Source organism: Taudactylus pleione, unplaced genomic scaffold (assembly GCF_031769625.1).
Source record: "Taudactylus pleione unplaced genomic scaffold, aTauple2 ptg000398l, whole genome shotgun sequence".
Lineage (NCBI taxonomy): Eukaryota > Metazoa > Chordata > Amphibia > Anura > Myobatrachidae > Taudactylus > Taudactylus pleione.
Genome location: NW_028284800.1, coordinates 332,252 through 356,120, shown reverse-complemented (window position 1 = coordinate 356,120; position 23,869 = coordinate 332,252). Strand labels below are relative to the sequence as shown.

The 23,869-nt window shown below is 42.3% G+C and overlaps 1 protein-coding gene across 2 annotated transcripts in view; it reads left to right on the top strand.

Annotated features, from left to right (window-relative positions):
- Positions 1-23,869, top strand: part of PLCD1 (phospholipase C delta 1) — a 158,920-nt gene that overhangs the window by 65,340 nt on the left and 69,711 nt on the right. For both annotated transcript variants that reach the window (XM_088446420.1, XM_088446419.1), the window contains exon 2: positions 7,169-7,333. In XM_088446420.1, coding sequence (XP_088302546.1) covers positions 7,169-7,333 — 165 coding nt within the window. The remainder of the gene's footprint in view (positions 1-7,168; positions 7,334-23,869) is intronic.

Genomic DNA, 23,869 nt, shown 5'->3' with positions numbered 1-23,869 from the left:
GAGCTGCTCAAAACACCCCCACTTCTAGAGGGCGCTGGATAACTGCTTTACGTTATATATTGTAATTCAATGAATGCATTATAGTTCAAATGCAGTAACGCTGTCCCTATCGAGCGCACACATTAGCATAAGTAGCATGTCCTCTGTATAATAATTATAGATATATTTTGCCAATAACACACATTAATGTTCACAGCACAGATAAAAAAAAAGCAATGTCTCTGCAAAGGACTTTAGAGAATACACAAGACAGCCTATGGTGCTAACAGAGCATGTTTTCCAGGTCTCCTCGCAAGTGAAATATTTGGTGTCAACTGTGGATCTATTACATTTTAAAATTTACACTAAAACTCCACATATACCTACTTACTGTTTTTAAATCTATGTTAAAGTCTAAGAATTGCAGGGATAGACTTTCCATTCTGTTCGTGTCCTATTTTGATGCATTGGGCTAGAGATCCCTAGGGCTCTGCTTTCCCTTGTTGTCTAGTCCACCTGGACATTCCTCGCCAATACAGAAGATTTTTCCCATACACCTGAACGTCACACTGAGTATTCCTGGGGGTACTTGTAACCCTGGATGGAGAACAGCTATTTTAGACCATTTGTCCAGCAAGTCTTACATTTGAGTGGCGCTTATGTGTATGATGAGACAATATATGCAATGTTTCTGGGTGGACTTGGGGAAAATATCTCGTATAATGTTGTTATACTTGAAAAGACCAATTGTGATAGCACTAACATGCCCGAGAATCACTAGCGGTGGCCGAGTCGGAGATTTCTCTGATTTCATTTAGAATTGTTCTAAGAGGGGCGATTCAATTCATACACAGGAATTTAGCTCCTGAGCTCTTCAATTACGTCCCGCGACTAGCCTAGAGGCTGCAGGAGGGTGCGAGCAGAAATCCGTGGTAAGTGGAGCTTCGAGTTTAGTCTCGACCTGACAGCTGCATCACGCCAACTAAGTCCGGGAAATGGCTAACACGGGTATTATTGCAGAAAGTAAATTCCCTATGTATGAATTGAATCGCCCAAGAAATGTCTGTAATTGATTGTTTTAGTAAACTGCTGGCAAGGACCTTTATTGGAGACACTGCATGTGTTCTCTTTGACCTGGCTGGAGCACCATAGATATGGGGAGCAGTTGGTATAAACAAATCAGACCACAATTGTACTATTTTATAATTAGATTTTCTTCTTTGTCAGGCATAATTTTTTTTTCTTTACTATTACTAAAGTTATGCCTGGATAGTTGGTATGTGTTTGATGCAGGCATTTTTCTTGTCTGGTTAATGTTTCTATTTATGTCATCTTACCTAGTAAAATGTGGGCCTGATTCAGCAAGGATCGCTCTCGCAAAGACGCACACAATCGGTCGATTAATTTGCATTGCGCATGCATTGCAGTGCGAAATCCAGCAATTGCGATGGGAAATGCGTTTGCAGAGGCTACGCAGACCCCGAGCACAGTGATTGATAGGAAGAGCCGTTTGTGGGTGGTGACGGGGGGTGGTCGGACGAACGCAGGCGTGCCAGTGCGTTGGGACGGCATTGCAGGGGTGTGCATAAATTATCCACTGCAATACCATACACAGCCTGAGGCCTCATAGCATGACCTGCAGTTAGCGATTCCTGAGTGTGGTGTGACCCGCCTTATCTGTGCGTATGGGTCCGATGTTACTCAATGTTACAGATTATTTTGCTATGTTGCCCCAGTATACGGATGTGGTAAGCTATGATCGCAATGCGATTGCAAACATTTGCATTTCACGACTAATAATAGCAACTGTGCGCGATCCTTGCTGAATCAGGCCCAGTGTTCTAAAGCTGATGGTTGTACAACCATTCTTCCTATTTGTGTAATTCACAAATTGGTCACTAGAGACATAAATTTATTGATGCGTGTTGTTGACTTAATTTTACCTTGACAAAACATGCAACGTAGCTGTACACATCTCAAGGAGAGAGGTCTTTTTTTAATAAACCATTTTAGAATCTAATTTTGATGGAAGATGCAGAGAAATATAAAACATTTTGTTCTAGGTCACTGTGTAGTCTTCACCACTACGTCTACATTATTATTCCACTTTTCAAAGACCCATAAATATATTTTAATCCTTAATACAAATTTACATATTTTTTGTCTTCATTCCAGTTATCATTTGGAACCTATGAAATGACTTTGTGTAGATTTCCATGAAAAGTGATTTTTCAGGAATTACCCAGTTCTTGTTGTCATGCATTAGACTGAGCATGTTCTCTGAATAACTGCAACATGTACTGCTTACCACAAATGTTATAGCAATAAGGCATATACTGTAATGGATTTGTCATGTTGTGAGTTACTTATTCCACTGTAACAGAATGGGCAGCTGGGTGGCACAGCAGTTAGCATTGTTGTATAGCTAGGGTCTCATGTACAAACTCTATTAACATGAAGTTTATACATTCGTATAAGACGGTAATATGCAATATCTTGAATTGATGTCCAGTCACTGGTTAGATGTCTTTGTACTGTATATGTTCATATTTTGTGTTTTGTAATATGAAGATTAATTCTTTTTCCAACATCTATTCAGTGGCCGCTACATTTATTTTAGTCTTTCGGTCTAAACGATTTGACTATATTTGTATCTTTATATTTACAGACACTTAACATGAATTGTGGAACTTTAGTTCCTCCTGGTCTCTGAAAGCCATTGATGGCTCAGAAGCGTGTGTTCCTATTTTCCCAGGTTTGCATATTCAAAGAGACTAATTATATATATATATATATATATATATATATATATATATATATATATATATATTTACAACCTGCTCTAGGTCACTGGTTGGAATTTTCTTTATTCTGGGTCAACTATGTGATTTTATTAATATTGTTGTGCATATAGTCCACTACTATATAAAGTTGAAAAAAAAAACAATTGATATTCGTGTGTGTGTACATATGTATATACTGTGTGTGTGTATATGTGTATATATATATATATATATATATATATATATATATGTGTGTGTGTGTGTATTTTTTTTTTTTTGGGGGGGGGGTGTGGATTACATTGCGTTTTTAAAGCTGGATACACGCTATGCGATGCATCTTATATGATATCTCGTTCCGACTCTGGTCGGAACAATATATCATATACATCGTATAATGTATACGCCCGATCTGTCATTCCTGGCCGTCGTTCATCGCATCATCCAATCCGCTGTCGTGCACAGCTGATCGGACAATGCAGTGAAGCATGCAGTGCTTTTACATGCAGCATGTAACGGTACGTTGTGCCGTCATACACTATAGATTATACAGTGTGTATCGTTACATCGATTGCTGGGTCGCACGGTCGTGTACCCAGTTTTTCATTTATTATTATTATTATTATTATTATTATTATCCTTTATATGGCGCCACAAGGGTTCCGCAGCGCCTTACAAAGTACAGAAACAAATGAGCACACAAGACAACAATTATTAACAGTACAGACAATGCAGGACAAGTACATGATTTATAAACAATGCTGCATAACACCTAAATAAGCAGCAGGGTGTCAGTAAGCAGTTTTAGGTGCCATTGTAAATGAAAGTAAAAGTAAGGCAAGAAGAAGCACGTGAGGAAAGAGGGCCCTGCTCGTGAGAGCTTACATTCTGAGGGGAGGGTCAGACAAACAGGGGTGACACAGATGGGCTAGATAGTGAGGAAGGAGCATAGAGTAGTGGGTTAGGATGAGCGCTGGAGAGCAGTGAGGAAGAAATGGGTCTTGAGGGCCCATTTGAAGATTAAGAGACAGGAAGCCAAGTGATGGAGGAATTTTGCAGGAGCAGTGGTGTCAGAGTGGGTATAGCCAGGGTTTGGTGATGGCAAGGAGAATCAAGGCATTGTAGATGAAGTGCTCATGAACGGAGACCAGTTTATTATAGACAAAACTGGCTTTCCAGAGGGAACAGGAGAGAGGGACAAAGTCAAGAGGCGAGAAGAGAATGAGATTATTAGGGTTGATGTAGTGTGGAGGTGATATTGATCTAGAGAAGGAGGATAAGGAGTGTGGGGTTATGTGGCTGGCTTCTGAATGAGGAAGGGTGACAGCAGGTGGTGGGTAAGGTGGAGGTTTAGTGTGGTGTGGGGGGGGGGGAAGGATAGGTAACTTGGAGAAAAGAGAGGGTGCAGAGTTTAGTGGTAGTGCAGCAGGACCATGGTGGAAGAGGAGTTAATAATACTGGAGTTGTGGGAGATGCAGTGGAGAGACTTATATGTGATGAAGAGAAACAGGGGAGGGGAAGGAGGGGGGAGAAAGTAGAGGGGACTATGGATTGAGAAATGAGGTGAAAACTGGTGGTAGAGGAGAAAATAATGTAGCAGCTGAGTGAGGGAGGAGTAGAAGAAAATAGACATTGTGTAAATGAGGCAGTTGGGGAGGGAAAAGTCAGTAGTAGTAATGAGTGTGAGATGAGAAAGCAGTACAGGTCAAAATCAGATAAAAGGAAGAACAGTGCTGGAAGATGTAAAGGCACAACTACAATAGTATATTATAACTAGGGGTGAGCGGGTTCGGTTTTACTCGGTTTTACTCGGATCTTTTTATTGGCTATCGACGAACACGTGTTTTGGATAGCGAATGAAATCGAGCCGAAATTGCGGTAAAGTGGCGATAAGAACCGAGTAAAACCGAGTAAAACCGAACCCGCTCACCCCTAATTATAACCAAAAAAGGAGTCTAGAGGTGTTCAAGTTGCAAGACTTGAGAATTAGTATAAAGTATGAATATATAAAAAATAAAAGGTATAGGTGTGAAACAATGGCAGATACTACAGTGGTATAAAGATAAATTGACAGTGGTATTGGAATGATTTAAACATTGTAGAGAAGAAACACAAACATACAAGTATTAAGCCCCATTCCCTCCTCGTTCTGTCTGTCACCTCCAGGGCTGCCAAGAGAAATTCTGGGCCCGGGTACTGCAACATCCTGTGGGACCACATCATGTATGGCTGCACCCATTTGTGAGTGGGTCTAGCATGTGAGATGCACCCACTCACAGGAGCATGGCATAGCACCCAGCAGCTGGAACTAAAGTAGTCACTACTGTATTAGGATGGCGGGACAGTCCCATAATAGCTGCATTTCTTGTCAGGCTGTATATAGATGCTAAAATGTAACACACAAATTAAAGTGCTTCTACTTTACTTTGTACATCTCTCATGTAAATAACACAAACAATCTATTTTCTATCATAGAGATAGATGTATGAAGGACTTAATTTTTACATAACATCAGGTCGTCTTATACACACACATTCCGCAGCACATATCCTAACCCACTGCTCCATGCTCCTTCTTCACTATCTACCCCTCTGTGTCGCCCCTGTCTGTCTGCCCTTCCCCTTTAGAATGTAAGCTCTCACGAGCAGGGCCCTCATCCTCACGTGCTTCTCCCCCTACTTATAGTATAATTTACTCCTAACTCCCTACAATGGCACCTACCACCTGGTTGCTCATGTCCTGCTGCTTGTGTTTTGCAGCTGAGTTTATAACCTTGTCCTTGTCCTGCATTGTTTTGTATTACTATTAACTGTTTTTCTTGTGTGCTCATTTATGTACTGTGTAAGGCGCTGCGGAACCTTTGTGGCGCCATATAAATAAAGGATAATAATAATAATAATAATAATAAATGTTCAGTAAGCAGGTAGTTGCTTGCAATGCTGAAGCAGGGTGTTGGCAAAAAGTGTGTCCAGGTTATAATGGAAGCTGGTGGCTGAGTAGCAGGGTTTCCAGAAGCTCAGAAGATCCTTTGTTTTTTCCCCAAGTTTTAGAGAGTTCTTTTAAAATGTCGTCCTCCTGTATTCATCCTGCTTAACTCCTGACTAAGGGCCTGATTCAGAGCCACTCGTAAGCGGCAGCTCGTTCGCTCCGGGCGATGTTTGCCCAACTGCGCATGCGTACAGATCGTTATACGCATGCGCGAACCAGTCAGTGCGGGCGAAATTCATGTGCTCGCAAAATAGCGAATGCCTGATAATTTGAGTGACAGGATGAGGCGTGTGTGGGTGGTAACAGGGGAAGGTGCTTGAAAACGGGGAGTGGAGATCCGATCGCAGGCGTGCTTAAAGGTCAAAACGGGCGTTTTATGGGTGTGCATATTTAAAACAGCAGCGTCATTGACCACGTCACTGGGTTATTTTATAGCCAGAACTGCTCGCAAGATTGTGGTAGCAAAAACCAACCACAAGAATAGCGAGCAGCTCATACCCTGTTCGATGTACTCGATTAATCTAATAAATAGCGGACATGACGTAGGATGCGAGCGGCCAGGGGGCGTAGTTTCCAAAAAAACGTCTGCAAGATTTGTTCGCTCGTTCAGACCTAGAGGCGTGAACAGACCGCAAACAGCGAACGGTTCATTTGAATAGCCACCCCTATTTTCAGGACGAGCGAGCGCTAATTGCATCCGGCTCTGAATCAGGCCCTAACTCTTTAAGTTATGCTGTACATGTAGTCCCACTTAGAAAAACCCCCACTTTGAAATAAAACCTAGCAGCCTTGTACAAGCCTAAAGCCTTGTGACCTACTGATTATATAGTTAAGCATAACATGTGTAGTCACCCTCACCCACACCAGATACAAGTCATAAAATTTTAATACAATACATTTGTGTTGTAATTAGTAAAATTATTGATTAGTCTCTTTTTGGACACATCAGCAGCCCAGTTTATCATAGCTTTTGTGTACAGTGGTCCATGAGTATCAAAGAAATTTTTTTTAAAATATTATTATTTTGTGGAAACACTTTGTTGCAGAGTGACTGGTATATGATTGTCGTATTTGTTGGTGGGCATTGCAAGCGCGTGATAACTTTCCCTCCCAGAGTTCAAGAAATAATGTCTAAAAGAGGCTACTGCCCTTCCAATGGCATGTAGTTAGGAACCCTACCCTGGTACAGTCTACTATGTGCCAAACCTTTGTGTATTATATATGTTACACTTTGAAGATTGTCCTCCCCCCAAAAATTGCTGTGGAATTATTCCTGTTCAAACATATATAATTTTACATTTGAAATCCCGTCTCCCAAATACGGATTGCGCACAGCAACTTATGATCTTGAGGGATATTGCTGGCTTGTAGCTTATAAAAACCTCTTTATGCTCTTTCTCATTGCCTTCTTGTCTGTGTAGGATTACAAGATGATGAGGACCTGAGGTTTCTCCTGAAGGGAAGCCCTCTGCTTAAACTGAAGTCTGCGTCATGGAGAAAGTCGAGGGTTTACAAACTGCAGGAGGACTGCAAGACTGTCTGGCACGACTCAAAGAAGATCCTGCGGTCACCTGATTCACAAACATGTGAGTAGATGAAACCGTACATCTATTATTAATAAACTACATATTGCCAGTATTAAAGTTTTAGGTGACTACAGATGTGTCCTCATGCACCAAACCTCAATACGCCATTAGGCGCGAGTGAGCCTCACTGAGGGTGTAGCATAGTCTTTTTATTTATATTTGTGCATTATTCACACTGCGGACGCAATGAAACACCACTCAATCTGTACCAGAGACGCTGGGCTGCCGCTATAACCGCACAGGAATAAGTAATCTGTACAAAGCCGCGGATGAAGCATAACGGAGCCTAGTGTGAAGAAAAGCCGCTGCACCATAGCACTTTGTATACAGATTCAGACTCATTCGCACACAGATGTACAAGTGTCACATATCCAATAAATCAAAGCAGTCTCGTTAAGCGGTTTTGTCGCAATTGATTGTTTAATTTGTGTGACTGAGGCGCACATTCAAGTGAAAAAGGCGCTCGGCGCAAGTCGCACAGGACCTGGCACGTCGAGAATGGCTGTTTGGCGCGACTGCGGCAGCAGAGTATGAGAACACATCTGTGCCTATCTATTAAATCATTTCCTACTGTTTAAATACCAGTTGGTGACTCTGGTCTGAAACTAGAATTGCTAGCTGATGATGAAACGTATCATACACGCAATGCCATATACCATATGCTGGTGTCTGGTTAAATGACCATAAACTTACTTACACATTAAATATATACATTTGCAGATTTGTGTCTATTGTACTAAATATTGTACTACATCTGCTGTTGGGCAAGATAAATACAGACAGCTTCAAAAATTACCTTAAAGGAGATTTCCACCCATAAGAGCCGTTTAACTAGTAAACGCCCATATCCCCAGATAGTAGCATGTCCAGTCATCAGACATTCTGCTATGTAGGAGATGCTAATCTGAGCTACAGCTGTTTTACAGGTGGTTCTCCTGCTGCTGCTGCTGCTGGCAGGAGACCTTTAAAACCCAGCTCTTTTGTGGGAGATTATTACATGTCTGGTGCATTGATTGGTCATAACTTGTGTACAAGCTCTGGCGTGCAGTACAATCAGCTATATGAATGAATGCACATCGTAACTCCCGTATTTAAATGCTAGTTCAGAACAGGATATGCGATAGTCGCACTATTGATTTTCTTAATACCTATAAATATGTGTACATTTCAGTGTATAGTTACAGTTCAAATAAGGGAGGGAACAAACTAGTTTGATTCTTATTGCTGACATCCAATATGCATTAGATATAAAGGCGGACCGGTAATGCTGTATTTCTCACTAGGCACGTGAGGCATGTGTTTGAGGGTGCCACTGGCTGGGGGAGGCACAGCAAATCCCTGCATCAGTGTATTTCACTGCCCCAATTGAGCTGTGGCTATATGGATACAGTACAAAGTCTACATTCCCTATGGTGCATCAGGGGGAGCTCAGGAATGGGCGCTTGTGCAGTCAAGGAGCTTGGACAATTAGATTCGTATCAGTTGGAGCCTCGGGAGCATTCAAATGTGCAATCTGGAAGCCTGGAAGAGTAGGTTCAAGGCCAAAAAACCAGACAGCTGGAGGGGGGGAAGCTTGCCAGAAGTCTACGGGGGATGGGGGGAGCGGGTTCCCAATAATATTGTGCCTAGGGTCTGACCCCCAAATCGGCCCCTGCTACCGATATTATTAGGACTTTGTTACCATTTCTTTAATATGAGTTTGTTAGGACTGGTAAGTATAGTTCAGCAGAGCCTGGGCAAGTTCCTTGTTTTGTGGAAGTGGTTTTATTGATCTTAAAGGGAGCACATGATCTAGGTGTGTTGGAAAAATGTGGGTGATATGGATCAGATGATTGGTGTGACTTCTATGAATATGATGTATATGAAATGAGTATAGTTCTAAATAATAATGTGCGTACATCCTTATGATATAGAAAACTGTTTTAATATATTTGTCTATGATAAAAAAACAGAATTACTTGGTATATACAGTACCTTGCAAAAGTATTCACACCCTTGGCTTTTTACCTTTTTTTTTACATTACAACCTGTAATTGAATTTTATGTGATGGATCTGCACAAAATAGTCCAATTTGGTGAAGTGAAATGAGAAAAATATATATAAAAAAGAATCTTTATAAATAAAATTCTGAAAATTGGCATGTGCATATGTAATCACCCCCTTTGCTATGAAGCCCCTCAAAAGTTCTGGTGCAACCAATTACCTTCAGAAGTCACTTAATTAGTGAAATTAAGTCCACCTGTGCGACATCTAATAGACATATTCAATTAGAGGCGAAAAGCCTTTTTCGCCTGTTTTTTTGAGAACCCTTTGGACAGCCCCCCAAAAGATAAATCTGCAAAAAATAAAAAACACCTAAGAACACCCCAAAAAAGACATGGAATTTTTGGGGTAAAAAGTATGGGGACAAGCAAAAAAAACTAGTGAAATAGGCTTCTTGGGGGGCTGCGAGGATGGGTCAGGTGTTTTTGGGATTGCGGGTGCATGCAGCAGGTGGATTTTTCAAGTTTTTTAAAAGTTCACTTTAGAGTCATAAAAATATGCTAGCACCCATTTTCAAGTACCCCAAATTTGACTGGACTAATTATTTTCACCAAAAAATACTGCTTAATGCTATTCTTCACCACTTTTACAAAGACACTAATAGCAAGCAATTTACACAACTTAAGTACGCAAAATAGTTTTATTTTAGGGCTATTAGTACACATCTCCATTGATTTCCTATGTTAGTGCATCTTTTTCTGGGGTACAGACTGATTTCCCCAATTCTTTCAGTACTTTTCGCCTGTTCCTATTCTCCTAATTCCGTTTTCACCTGTTTTGCAATTGAATTAGGCGTAAAGTGGGGAAGCGCATGGAATGATTTAACCTCTGAAACAGGCGAATGAGGCAAAAAGTCGGACAGGCGAAAATGTTCTGACTTTTCGTATCTAATTGAATACCTCTGTAAGTGTCACATGACCTCTCAGTATAAACACAACTTTTCTGAAAGGCCCCAGAGGCTGCAACACCACTAAGCAAGAGGCATCACACCATGAAGACCAAGGAGCTCTCCAAACAAGTCAGGGACAAATTTGTTGAGAAGTAAAATTCTGGGTTGGGTTATAAAAAATATCAAAATCTTTGATGATTCCCCTGTAGCAACATCAAATCCATTATCATCAAATGGAAAGAACATGGTACCACAACAAACCTGCCAAGAGAGAGCCGCCCACCAAAACTCAGACCGGGCAAGGAGGGCTTTAATCAGAGAGGCAGCACAGAGACCAAAGGTAACCCTGAAAGAGCTGCAGAGTTCCACAGCAGAGACTGGTGTATTTGTGCATGTGACCACAATAAGCCGTACACTCCATAGAGCTGGGCTTTATGGAAGAGTGGCCAGAAAAAAGCCATTACTTAGTGATAAAAATAAGAAGACGCAATTTGAGTTTGCCAAAAGGCATGTGGGCCACTCCCCAAATATATGGAGGAAGGTGCTCTGGTCAGATGAGACTAAAATGTAACTTTTCGGCCACCAAATGAAAACGCTATGTCTGGCACAAACCCAACAAATCCCATCACCTCAAGAACCCCATCCCCACAGTGAAACATGGTGGTGGCAGCATCATGCTGTGGGGATGTTTTTTAGCAGGGGGGACTGCGAAACTGATTTGAGTCGAGGGAAAGATGGATGGTGCTAAATACAGGGATATTCTTGAGCAAAATCTGTTTGTCTGCCTGTGATTTGAGACAGGGACGGAGGTTCACCTTCCAGCAGGACAATGACCCAAAGCATACTGCTAAAGCAACACTCGAGTGGTTTAAGAGGAAACATTTAAATGTGTTGGAATGGCCTAGTCAAAGCCCAGATCTCAATTCAATTGAGAATCTGTGGTCAGACTTGAAGATTGCTGTTCACAAGCAGAAACCATCCAACATGAAGGAGCTGGAGCAGTTTTGCCTTGAGGAATGGCCAAAAATCTCAGGGGCAAGATGTGGCAAGCTCATAGAGACTTATCCAAAGCGACTTGTAACTGTAATTGCCGCAAAATGTGACGCGCCAAAGTACTGACTTTAGGGGGGTGAATAGTTATGCACGCTGAAGTTTTCTGTTATGTTGTCCTAAATGTTGTTTGATTCACAATATAAAAAAAAACACAACTTCACATTTGTAGGCATGTTCTGTGAATGAAATGATGCACACCTTCAAACAATCCGTTTTAATTCCAGGTTGTGAGGCAACAAAACATGAAAAATGCAAATGGGGGGTGAATACCTTTGCAAGGCACTGTACATGCAGAAAAACAACTAAGAAATATTATTGTCTGTCCAAATGTTTTAAAATGTAGTGTATAGGGTACACATAGAAAATGTCCTGCAATAAGCAAAGGATTAGCGTATGCTCTCCGTGTGAGCCTTATGGTACATAACTGCAAACACACGTTCAGATGTGTCAGAGGAACGATTGAACGATTTTAAAAAATGATTGGAATCGTCCAAATCTGACTGCAGACACATCAGATGTCAGATATCGTTTTCTGACAAGTGGGAATGCGCATCGTTCATCTGACAAACATGTCAGCTATGTCAGATTTTCATTCAGATATGAACAATTGAACGATTTTTACAATCGTTATTGTACAGATCTGAAGGAAAATCTGACCGTGTGTATGCACCATTATACAGCACTCCAGTGCATATTAATACATTGTAGCAGAATGTTCCTTTCCAGCTTCAGTGATAAAAAGTCAGGTGTCTGAAGTAGCAGTTTTCCTTGTACAGGGGGTTACTGTTGGTTATTAGTTATAGTCCTACATAAACAAGAACGGTCTTATAATTCAGCGCTATGGGTGGTTCCAACAATATTAGGAACTCCAGATGTACATAAAAAAAGAAACCTCAATGGAGAAACAATGGTGTAATATTGTTTAAACACACAAAAAAAGAGTTTACACACCTTGTGTGGGTTATCATAAAATAGGGTGAATAAGTCCAATTCCAAGGAGATCGTTAAGGTGTCCAACTCCCATCAGAATCACCCCAATCGTGGATGGTACATCTCTCAGTATAATGTGCTTACATGTATGTTACATGTTATGATTGTAGAGTGCTTTCTATTCCTGTCCGATAATTGAATATTGTATATTGATTCTTGAAACATCGGATAAGAGTACTGGCTCTGGTGGTCTCATTAAACCTGTATCTTATTTACAGTACCTGTATTTCGTGTGGGGTCTCCCTTCCCATTACTTCTCAGGCCCGACCCTTCTTAGCTTCCAAGTTCAGATGGTTATTGGGCGTAGCCAGGGTGGTATGACTGTAATTATCTCTCTGCCTGCGTGGACTTACCATGAGTCTTTATTTCCCCTTTTATCCTATTGTTCAATTTAGGAACCGTCTTTCAGAAAATTAGAGATTTTGAAGACAATGTTTAGTCCGTTTGGTGTCAAAGTTTTTAGTTCGAAAATTCACCTAATTAACCACCTACACCTTCAAACTAACTCTGGAGAGAGGGAGATCCCGCTCCCAATTTCCCCACTCATGGACCAAAAGGAAGAACATAACTATCTGTCAAATCTCTATACATCACTGCCTATTCTGAACGTTCTCCTATATATACGAAGAGAAGGAACATAATAAGACATTAAGTTCCTGAATTACCGCTCCTTCTCTTTTCTCATTCATACATTCCGTCTCCAACACATGAGCTATATCTTTTTCCCCATATAATTGATGTGTTTAAAGCATGAAAATACATATTTTTTAACACACTGTTATTTGAGGTCTCCTTTCTTGACCACAAAGGTGGATACTATATATATTTTCTTACAGGACTATAACTGGTAACCACCAGTAACCCCCTGTACAAGGGAAACTGCTACTTCTGCACCTGACTTTTTATCACTGTCTGAAGCTGGAAAGGAACATTCTGCTACAATGTATTATTATGCACTGGGGTGCTGTATAAGGCTCACAAGGAGAGCATACGCTAATCCTCCTCTCTCTTTATCTATTTATTGCAGGACATTTTCTATGTGTACCCTATACACAACATTTTAAAATATTTGGAAAGACTGTAATATTTCTTAGTTGTTTTTATGAATGTATATACCAAGTCGTTCTGTTTTTTATCACAGACAAATATATTAAAACGTTTTTCTTTATCATAAGGATATACATACATAATTAATTAGAACTATACTCTAGACAATATACTCTATACTTTAGACAAGAGGCCACCCAAGGTGGTTCTTGTGCAGGTACCGGTGTGCTGGATTGGAGAGGTGGCTGCTTAAAACAGGCACCACACTAACCATCTTGCACAAAATCCTGCTCTCACAGGCCTGCCAAACAGGATTTACATGATACCAGCACAGGAGGCTCAACCTCCTTCCCCTTGCCTTTAGACATAAGAATGTATAACAGGTATAAGGTGTAAATGCAATGTGACAGTCTTCACAAGTAAATGTGAAAAAGACAATGAAAAACTCCACACAACTGTATTAAGAGGGTTGAGGAGAAACACAGTGATAGCTATATCTGACAGTTTAGAAATAAATGGCAGTATGAATACAGCAGCTAGCATTAAAGTAACATACAATGCATATATAAATTCAACTCTGAGAGTCTCACTACACGAGGTGGTCAGAAATAATAAGCCAGACGTGGGAACCCACACAGGAAGTTGCATCTGGGTTGGAGGAGGAGTGGCCGGGGGAGTGCCCATCTCCCCTAAGCTGCTTAAATGCACAGGCACGCTGGCCTCACAGTAATAGACACTACTAGTAAGCTGCTAGTGTGTCTACTACCCGTCCCCGGCATCAGACGACAAGGCCCGGCATTCTTAGTGAGGACGCGGCTCACTGGCCCTCACTAGCAGCAGCCTCCAGCGCGTCTCCTACATCGGAAGCCAGGACGGCAGGGCACGATTCCCCGAAAACGAGGAATCCGCTTACCTTGCCATCTCCTTGGATCCAATTGCAGTACGGGCCCCAAAGTCGCTGCTAGCTAAGCTTCGCTATGACCTGCCAAAATCCCCAGGGCATATAGCATTTACTGGCGTTTCGGCATCAGCGGAGGTAGAAGGAGTCGCGGTGCAAGCGTCTCCCGGTCGTCTAGTACTGCTTAACCCAGTAAAAAATAAAAACTAAGTCTGGGACTGCTTACCCGCTGTTATAACAGGTGCGTCTGGATACTTGCCGAGCACCAAACAAAAAACTGAATGCCTGTGGCTGGGGGCGGGATATATAGGGAGGAGGTCCTGTGCATGCTGGGAGCTGTTTGGTGCAATGGATTACTCCAACTACATACTCCTATGAAATCCGAAGGAGAAAGTTAGTTATTTTCTCTGATGAATCCCCTTTCAGATTGTTTGCGGCATCTGGAAAAACGCTTGTCCGGAGAAGGAAAGGTGAGCGCTGCCATCAGTCCTGTGTCATGCCAACAGTAAAGCATCCTGAGACTTTGCTTCTCAGCCAAGGGAATGGGATCACTCACAATTTTGCCTTAGAACACAGCCATGAATAAAGACTGGTACCAAAACATCCTCCAAGAGCAACTTCTCCCAACCATCCAAGAACAGTTTTGTGATGAACAGTGCCTTTTTCAACATGATGGAGCGCTACCTAAGGGCGCCAGCCACTGGAGGGCGCCGCTTAGTCCACAAAAAAAAAATGAATTGCATAATCCATGGCTGAGTAGCATATAATGAATTTGTGGCACAGCTGTGTGGCATATTATAAATTTGCGGCAGTGTTATAAGATACATTAGGATTTTGGCGCTCTGCTGTGTGTAATACTCTAGTATATTATGAATTTGGTACACTGCTGTGTGGCATGTTATTGAACTGGGGAGACTGATGCGTGACATATTATGAATTGGAGGGAGCAGGGGCGGTTGGTGAAATGTTGCCTAGGGCGCCCGGAAACCTTGCACCGGCCCTGCTTGCCATAAGGTAAAACTGATAACTGTGTCTCAGGGAACAAAACATCGAAATTTTGAGTCCATGGCCAGGAAACTCCCCAGCCCTTAATCCCATTGAGAACTTGTGGTCAATCCTCAAGAGGCGGGTGGACAAACAAAAACCCACAAATTCTGACAAACTCCTAGCATTGATTAGGCAATAATGGGCGGCCATCAGTCAGTATGTGGCCCAGAAGTTGATTGACAGCATGCCAGGGTGAACTACAGAGGCCTTGAAAAAGAAGGGCCAACACTGCAAATATTGACTCTTTGCATAAACTTAATATAATTGTCAATAAAAGCCTTTGACACTTATGAAATGCTTGTAATTTTACTTCAGTATACCATAGTAACATGTGACAAAAAGGTCTAAAATCACTGAAGCATTGAACTTTGTGAAAACCAATACTTGTGTCCAGAGCCGTAACTAGACTCAGCCCTGTGCCTGAAAGAGCATTGCCGCCCCCCTATTTTTCAAATGGGGACAAAACGCACCCGAAAAAGGGGCATGGCCTCATGTGGAAGGGCCAGGGAAAAGATGGGGAGGCCAGGAGATGCTGGGGATAAAATAAGTGAGAATGATTACAAACAGAAAAATTGAGAGGCTCGAACAGCGTCCCCATGCCCTGCGGTGCCCTGTGCGGTGGCACAGGTCGAGCTACCCTAGTTACGGCCCTGTTTGTGTCATTCTCAAAACTTTTGGCCATGGCTGTAGAGAGTGGAAGGAACAGGATTTCCGACCATACAGAGACACATGCAAGAGGGCTGTAGTGTTAAACCCACCTCTGTACTGCATGATATAAAACTCATCCAACCTGGTTTTTGGCTTGGTTTGTGTCACTAGTTGTAGATGGACAAGGTCAATCCATGCATTCATTAGACTCTTTACAGCAGCACAGATTATTTCAGGATATTAGAGTACTTCTGTCTCCTCGCGTAATTATGACAGTGCGGCAGGGTTGCATGCACATGGACAGTGTAATTCTGAGAGGAAGCAAACTAACTAATGCTGAGACCACGAACTGAGAGGTCTATTTACTAAGCAGTGTTAGGGGACAGAGTGAAAAGTGATAAGAAAGTGATAAGGTGCCAGCCAATCGGCTCCCAACTGTCATTCTTCAAACACAGCCTGTGAGATGGCAGTTGGGAGCTGATTGGCTGGCACCTTATCACTATCTTATGACTTTTCACTCTATCTCATTCAGACCCGCTCGCAAGCGGGTCGATGGTACCCAAATGCGCATGCGCACGACGGAGGGAGCTCCGTCGTGCGCATGCGCGAGACCCGGCGAGCGACGAGGTAGCCGTCGCTCGGGGTCTCGCACCAAAGGGGGCGTGCTGTCGATGGTGAGTGACAGCACGCCCCCTTTGGTGGGCGTGCCAGGGCGTGGCTGCCCAGACGGAGGCGTTCCCATGGGAACGCCTACCGTCTGGGTCTGGCCCCACTGACATCACTAGTGATGTCAGTGGGAGTGATTTTGGCTCTGATAGAGCCAAAATCACTCCAGGGCTTGCGGCAGCGAGACCCTACCGCAGGGTCTCGTCGCAAGCCCGATGGTCGCGATGGTCTTGACCATCGCGACCATCATCATGGACGCTCGCATAAGCTGTGGGTGGTGACCCACAGCTATGCGAGCGTCCAAGAGGCCGCTCCAAGTTTAGGTAGGAGGGCCCTGATTCAGAGCGAGCGCTCTGGTCAGAGCGTCCGGCTCTGAATCAGGCCCTCTGTCTCCTAACACTGCTTAGTAAATAGACCCGTGAGACTGTTGTTAATAGGAGGAGTTTGCCCCTGTTGCTAGGAGTAGAGATACGAGGTTCCTACGAAACTGATATAAGAAAAAGATATATTGATGTACAGATGATACCTGCGATGTGCCGTTGTTACGCCAGCAATGGCTCCCTAAATCACCCCTCAATCTCTTTGCAAATTGCGGCTACCCTATGTACAGGATTTGTGGTGCACTGCAAGTCTCCCATACAAAATGGGGTGATTTTGCCCCCATTGTATGCTGAATATGCGTCTTCTCCTAACATAAGAGGAAACCAGCAGCCTATTTTTTTTACCTGTAATAAGTTTGTGTCAGTCTATTTTATCCAAGCTGTGTAATATCAGGAAATACCAAACCCTAATGCTGAGCATACATTATACACTTATCTGGCAGATTTGTCAATATAATTATACAGTGTATTTGTAAGTAAGGTGATTTAATGGCTTACCAAAACCTTTCTGTATTAATATGTTTTACATGTCACAGCATGCAGCCTGTATTGCAGACCACTATAGTGATTTCCATGCATCAAATGCATAGGCATGAAGAGGAACATATTACACACTCTTGGGAACTTAAAGGGTTAATTAAACAGAATGTGTATTTCAGTAGAGAAAAATGCCAATTATGCAGGTGACCGTGTATACATTATAGGATTCTTTTGAGAGATTGGAAAATAATTGAATTGCAGCCAAGCAAATTATTTAGCTGTATAACAGCTTTCACTCTTAGGTGTATGGTTAGCTTAACAAGTAGACTTTTAATTTTGGGGCAATATTAAATAATAGCTTAATTTGCCCACATATGGAATTTGCTTGTTTTGCGGCAACATTACCGCATGCTAGGCTGCAATGCTAGCATTGTGTGCGCAAATCCGTATCCAGATCCCACAGCCTTTCCTATGCGGTCTGCTTTTCCCTATCCCCATCACCATTAAACCAAATGGCAATCTGATTAGGCAGTTGTCAAGTGTCTGGTGCCCCTCTGTTAATACACATTGTCATGAACAGAACTTTCCACGTATACTCCATGGAGTATATCATCTACATTAACTATTTTGGGGGTGGAATACATTTTAAAAAAAATTTTAGCACTTTTTTTTAGTTGTCATTGGAATTTGCTAGAGCACCCGCACAACCATTGGTATCACTTATGCCCCAGCCTTAGTGAATCCAAAACAAAGTGTTCCCGGACGATCTGCGGGGTGACAGGCTGACTTATTGCACCGTGCGTACACATGTGGCGCGATGTACAATGACATGCTGCATTTAGCACGGCCGACCACAACGATACTTGTCGGTACACACTGAATGATCTTCACGATTTTTTGTTCCAATATGGCTGAAATCGACAAATCATGAATATATCATTCTAGTGTGTACCTGGCCTTACTGTAATGAGGTTTATTTTCCACATACGTCTGCTTGCTGTAATTATAGGGCATTTTTTACAAAATGTATTTAGAGAAGGCACCAGGGCAAACTCACTGTATATAGCGGATTGCTCTATCAAAATCTCATTTATTTCCATTTCCCATTTGTTTTTTTGTATTTTATTTCCGGAATACCTGCAAGTATTCCATTGCTGGCTGTAGGCGACTGTTAGGCTCTGCTGCCCATCCTATGTGTTCGTAGAAAATTCCTCTTATCTGAGGGTGTCCTGAGATTCTGATGGACTCCACACATTTTTGAAAGTTTTGTAATTCATTAAAAAAAAAACAGCGAGTACACAAACAAAATCCCAGTTGCCGGACGGCCCTGCGATGGGACAGGTTTCCTGTTATTGTGGAGTATCGGAGTGTACAAAGCTGCCCTGTTATGTGACACACTCTGTTAGGTAACTGATCACAGCTCCTGCACACACTGACATTACTAAGGGCTACTTCTCTTCATTACACTGACTTAAGTGTGTGGCTTTTAGCTCATCCCATGTGGCTCCTGCATAAAAAACATTTCCCTATGTACATTTTTACAATAAATTTCTGCATATACATAATAATGTATGCTGAATTTTCTGTAGTAAAAAGCAGGTGGTAAGCAGATAGCTGTTACCACAGTGCAACACTGTGTCATTGATAAATTGCATTGTGTGTGCAAAATGCCCCCAATAATGTTTGTCAGAACTTTTTTTTTTTTTTTTTTATGTATACTTGGGGCTCTTATTTCCTTATTCCTGTGTGCTTTTATAGAAGGAAATAACATTTATGTTTAAGTTTATATTATCTTCAAATTTGTTCCCATAGTTGTGTATTTTCTAAAACCTGGGTAGGCAACGTTTTTGGGTGGCAAAAAAAATGCCAGACTTCCATTACAACATATTCAAACATTTACAAAATTAATAAATGGCTACTGATAATGTTAGTGGCTTTCCTGTCCTCCTTTCTGTAAAGCTAGTTTGCTATGGTTACGTTGATAATTTGTCGTCTGGAGATGAATACATGCTTCACAAATTTGTACTGTTATTCAACTGGTATGGGAGAGACTAATGCGCTGAGACGGTCTCCTCTGTGAGGGTGGGAACAGCACTGCTTGCTTAGTAGGAAAGGGATGGACCCTGCGAGTGCCACTCAAAACACTCTCGCGTGCCACCTTTCAGCAGTAGTGCCAACGGACGTGTACGCCTGTTCTAGAGCAATGTTTTCCAGCCATTTGTCTGTCTGAACACGAGAGTGCACAATTGTGCACGTACATGGACAACATACGAGAATGTATGATTGACCGTGCTGCACGATATTGTGTGTATATCTATGCTTTTTTAATGAAGGACAGAATGAGGTATTGTTCCGTCATTCATTAAATTGTGTAGTGTGTACGCCCAATCTGTGATGGGCCGGGGGAAAGGGAAATCTCCCTAACCATCTGTATGATTGGCCAGCATTCTAATGTGGTTTAAGTGTATCCATCTGGCAGAAATCCCCCAATTGTTTTTTGGCCTCGGTCGCAATGTCCTGGACGCTGCAGCCTGATTAACAGGCTGTGGCTGTTTCTGGGCAGAGATGGGGTATCTTCCACAAAATTGAGGCGGGCAGACTTCCTGGCCCCGGCTGAGCAGTTCCAGCAGCCAGTCTAAGCTTAGGCTTACTCAGATGGCCCATGCTGCACACCTCGGTGGTGACTATGTTGATCCGATTTTGTGTCTTCAGATGCAGGCATCGTATCAGATGTTTGCTGGAGGCGTCTTTTTCCTTCAGATGTCTCCTGCAGCATTAGCATATATGCACACAGCGGCTGCATTCAAGGATGCAGCTGCTGTGTGCATAGTGTACAACTCAGGCCCTATATACCTTAGTCCTTTACAATTTAATGGGGCCTTTAGTTAGTGTTGTGTACTCAGAAATTACCAGTGCTGCGGTTTCTTTGTCTCGACCACAGGCTGACCACACCCGTGTATAAAATATTTTCAGACAGAAGGGGATTTTTATGTGTATCTGTATCCCTAACCTTCCTATCTATTGTCTATTATTCTCTTTCATATTGTAAAAGACAATGAATATTTGATAGCAGATGTACTCCCCATACCTGCTGTTTGTCTATACAGGGTGGACAGGTGCTAGTCTGTTAACTGCTCTATCACTGTGCGTCTCATCTGCCAATAATTAAAGCATACATGATGTTGCCTTGTCTCCTGCAAATACAAAAATGATGTACTGTATGAAGGAGGCATTACGGCTTGGACTTATTACCATCAAGCTCCAGAATTTATAATATATTATAACATGTTTGATGCTCAAATGAACAAAAATCAGGCGGCACTCCTAAGGACATGATAAATCCAATACGTGGTTTAATCCAACATGTACCAACGTTTCAAGGCCCCAACTGCCTTTTTGTCAAGGTGTGATAAATATATCAGCGAAAGTGGACTGCACTCTGGGTCTTACGATGTTATTTAAAAAAAATCTCCTGCAGACTAGAGTAGGTCAAAGTTTCAGGGCGCAAGCCCTTTTTGCGCCCTGAAACGTTGATCTACTCCAGTCTGCAGGAGATTTTTTTCAAATAACATCGTAAGACCCAGAGTGCGATCCACTTTCGCTGGTACATATTACATCATAGGAGAGGCACCGGGCCAGCTGTAATATACCGCAGGAGTGCCGGACACCACTATTTTTTATCTATCTATCTATCTACAAACACAATACTTAGAGGGCGCTAACAAAGGGAATGTTATGTACAATTTCATACCAGTACACAATTCACAATGTGTGAGATGTCTTTGAACATACCCTCTCGCCAAAGAAATCACCCGACAATGCGGCCAATGGCTAGTACATCAGAATAATTTTATTCTTGATTAAATGTTAAAAATTAGCATAAACCGTTACCTAACGGACATCTCACACATTGAATAAGAACCTTGGTGGCCAAATCAGAAGAATTCTTCAATGCTAATATCTGTCAGCTGAAAGTTTTCAGTGGTATCTCCATTGTGAATTTTGTATTGGTATTAAATTGTACAGAACATTCCATTTGTTAGCGCCCTCTAAGTGTTGTGTTTGGATATCTTTAAGATTGTGTCCTACTAACAAGGGACTCTCTTAGAGGTGCTGCTGAATTGATTGGCGCAACAAATAGGCACCCCATCCTTTTAATAAATAAATAAATATATTTTATTGCTATCTATATCTAAATATGTTATATTACACTAGCTGAAGTACCCCGCGATTCCCGGGTTTAAATCTTTAAGTTATCAATGAGTTGGATGTAACTGTGAACATTTTAAAAATAATTAGCAGCTCTTCCAACAAACCTATGAGGAAAGTTCTGCCCGGCGCACTCTGCCGTGAGGTCCAACCGGGACCCCAACCACTCTATTAGGCATCCCATACCAATTGCCACCCCTCTGTGAGGTTTTCATCAAAATCCATCCAGTGGTAGGCCCAGAGACTCCCAGAGTCAAAGTTCTGCCCAGTGTACAACAACGGGAGGTCTGACCAGGACCTCAACCCCCTAGTATGTCTTCAGGGATCCAGTGTTACCACTCTGAAGTTTTCATCAAAGTTCATCCAGTGAAAGGCTCAGAACAGGCTCCCCTGGTCAAAGTTTTGCCCCCCTAAAACCTGGCCAGGATCCAAGTAGACCACATTGCGTTGGTTTCATCCCAATCGGTGCAGGGGTGTTCGAATGCATAACCGGACAGACAAGCAAACAAAATACTTGTCAGCTGTTACTACAATTACTCTTGGGTGCACCTTACTCATTTGACCTATAGTTATTGAGTGGTCTATAATAACTGTTATACAGACTTGATTTATATTATTTCTTGTGCAGTCTCCTTATTCCCCCCATCCTTTATTTATAAAAAACAAACAAAATTCCAAGCTAGGTGGCGATAGTGAGCCCTGGATTCTTATGCCTGCATTCTTCACCATATTGTGATAACTTGGGGTAATTTAGCTCGGTAGAGGCTCAGTGGTGCAGTGTCTAGGTCCATAATAATTGTCTACATGCAGCTTTTCAGGTTTAAATGAAAATTACTGGAGATTTATTGTCGACATTCGGGAACAAAAATGACACACAGCCTAGCCCCACTTTCAGGGCACTACCTCACTTCTTGAACCCCGACTTTAATGGGCAGCTAGTCTGCAAATATAACAGTCTCTCAAAAGACTCAACCCTGTCTCTCACAGGTATAGACATGGCCTCCTGGCCTTCACACAAAGTCTCTTGTGGTCCTCCCTGCCTCCTGCAGGTATGGCCACTGATCTCCTGGCCTGGCTTGGCTGCCACAAGTTCACAGTCTTAAAGATTTGTGGTCCTCCCTGCCTCTTGCAGATCTGGACACTGGCCGCCTGGCCTCCAGGCACACTGGGCTCTGTAGCTGCCACAGTCCCACTTGAACTGTCTCTTCTGGGAGCCTGACTGGTCTGTCTTGTTAGCCCTCACCTGGGTTCTGTCCACAAGTAATCCTTTAGGTGTGGTCACACTTACTATTTCTCAATTTCTACCCTGTGTGCACGGGTCCCTCTAGCCCCACACAGTCCATGGCTCACTATCGCCCCCTAGCTTGATATATATATACACACACGCACACACATATACACTGGTGGCCAAAATTGCGGACACAATTTGAATGTTCTTCAACTTTGAATGCTTATAAAAACTGTTTCACTTCACACCGCGCAATGATTCATATATCAAATGATAGGAAATTTAATGCTGAATTCAACACAATAAACAGAGGTCAAATATTTGCATTACAAGGGAAGTTATGCTACTTTCAGTCAGACAAAGAAGCACAGATGCGTTAAGATTCAAGAAGCGGGTTGTAGTAACAGCTACTACCAGCCAATCGGAATCGTCGTTCTGAGGACCAATCAGCTGTTGTTTATGAGCAGATGTAAGGTCATGTTCAAAGGTGGGAAAGGTCAGTTTGGCTGTTTCATTTTGCAGAATAAAGTGGGTTACTGAAGTGCAGTTATGGTTGGATGTTTGTGTGTATTGTTCAGTGCTAACAATGGTGTAAAAAATAAATACAACAATGTCATCCAGGCAAAGTGGAAGAGATCCAGGATTGTGGTGTTATGTGAAAATGGTCTTTCGTATGCAGCAATTGCGAGAGAAGTTTGTGGGAATGTGACAACATCAGGAGTACGAAAGTTTTGTTTACGCTATCAGGAAACACAATCTATACAAAACAAAGAAGGAAAAGGCCAGAAAAGTGCACAACAGCTGTTGATGATAGGAGAATAAAACAAATTTGCGTCAGGGACAGATGGATGTCATCTGCGGCCATTAGCAGTGACCTGAGTGCAACTAGTGTTTTTGTCAGTGCAAGAACGGTACGGAGAAGACTAATGGAGGTTGGCCTAAAAGGTAGGATTCCTC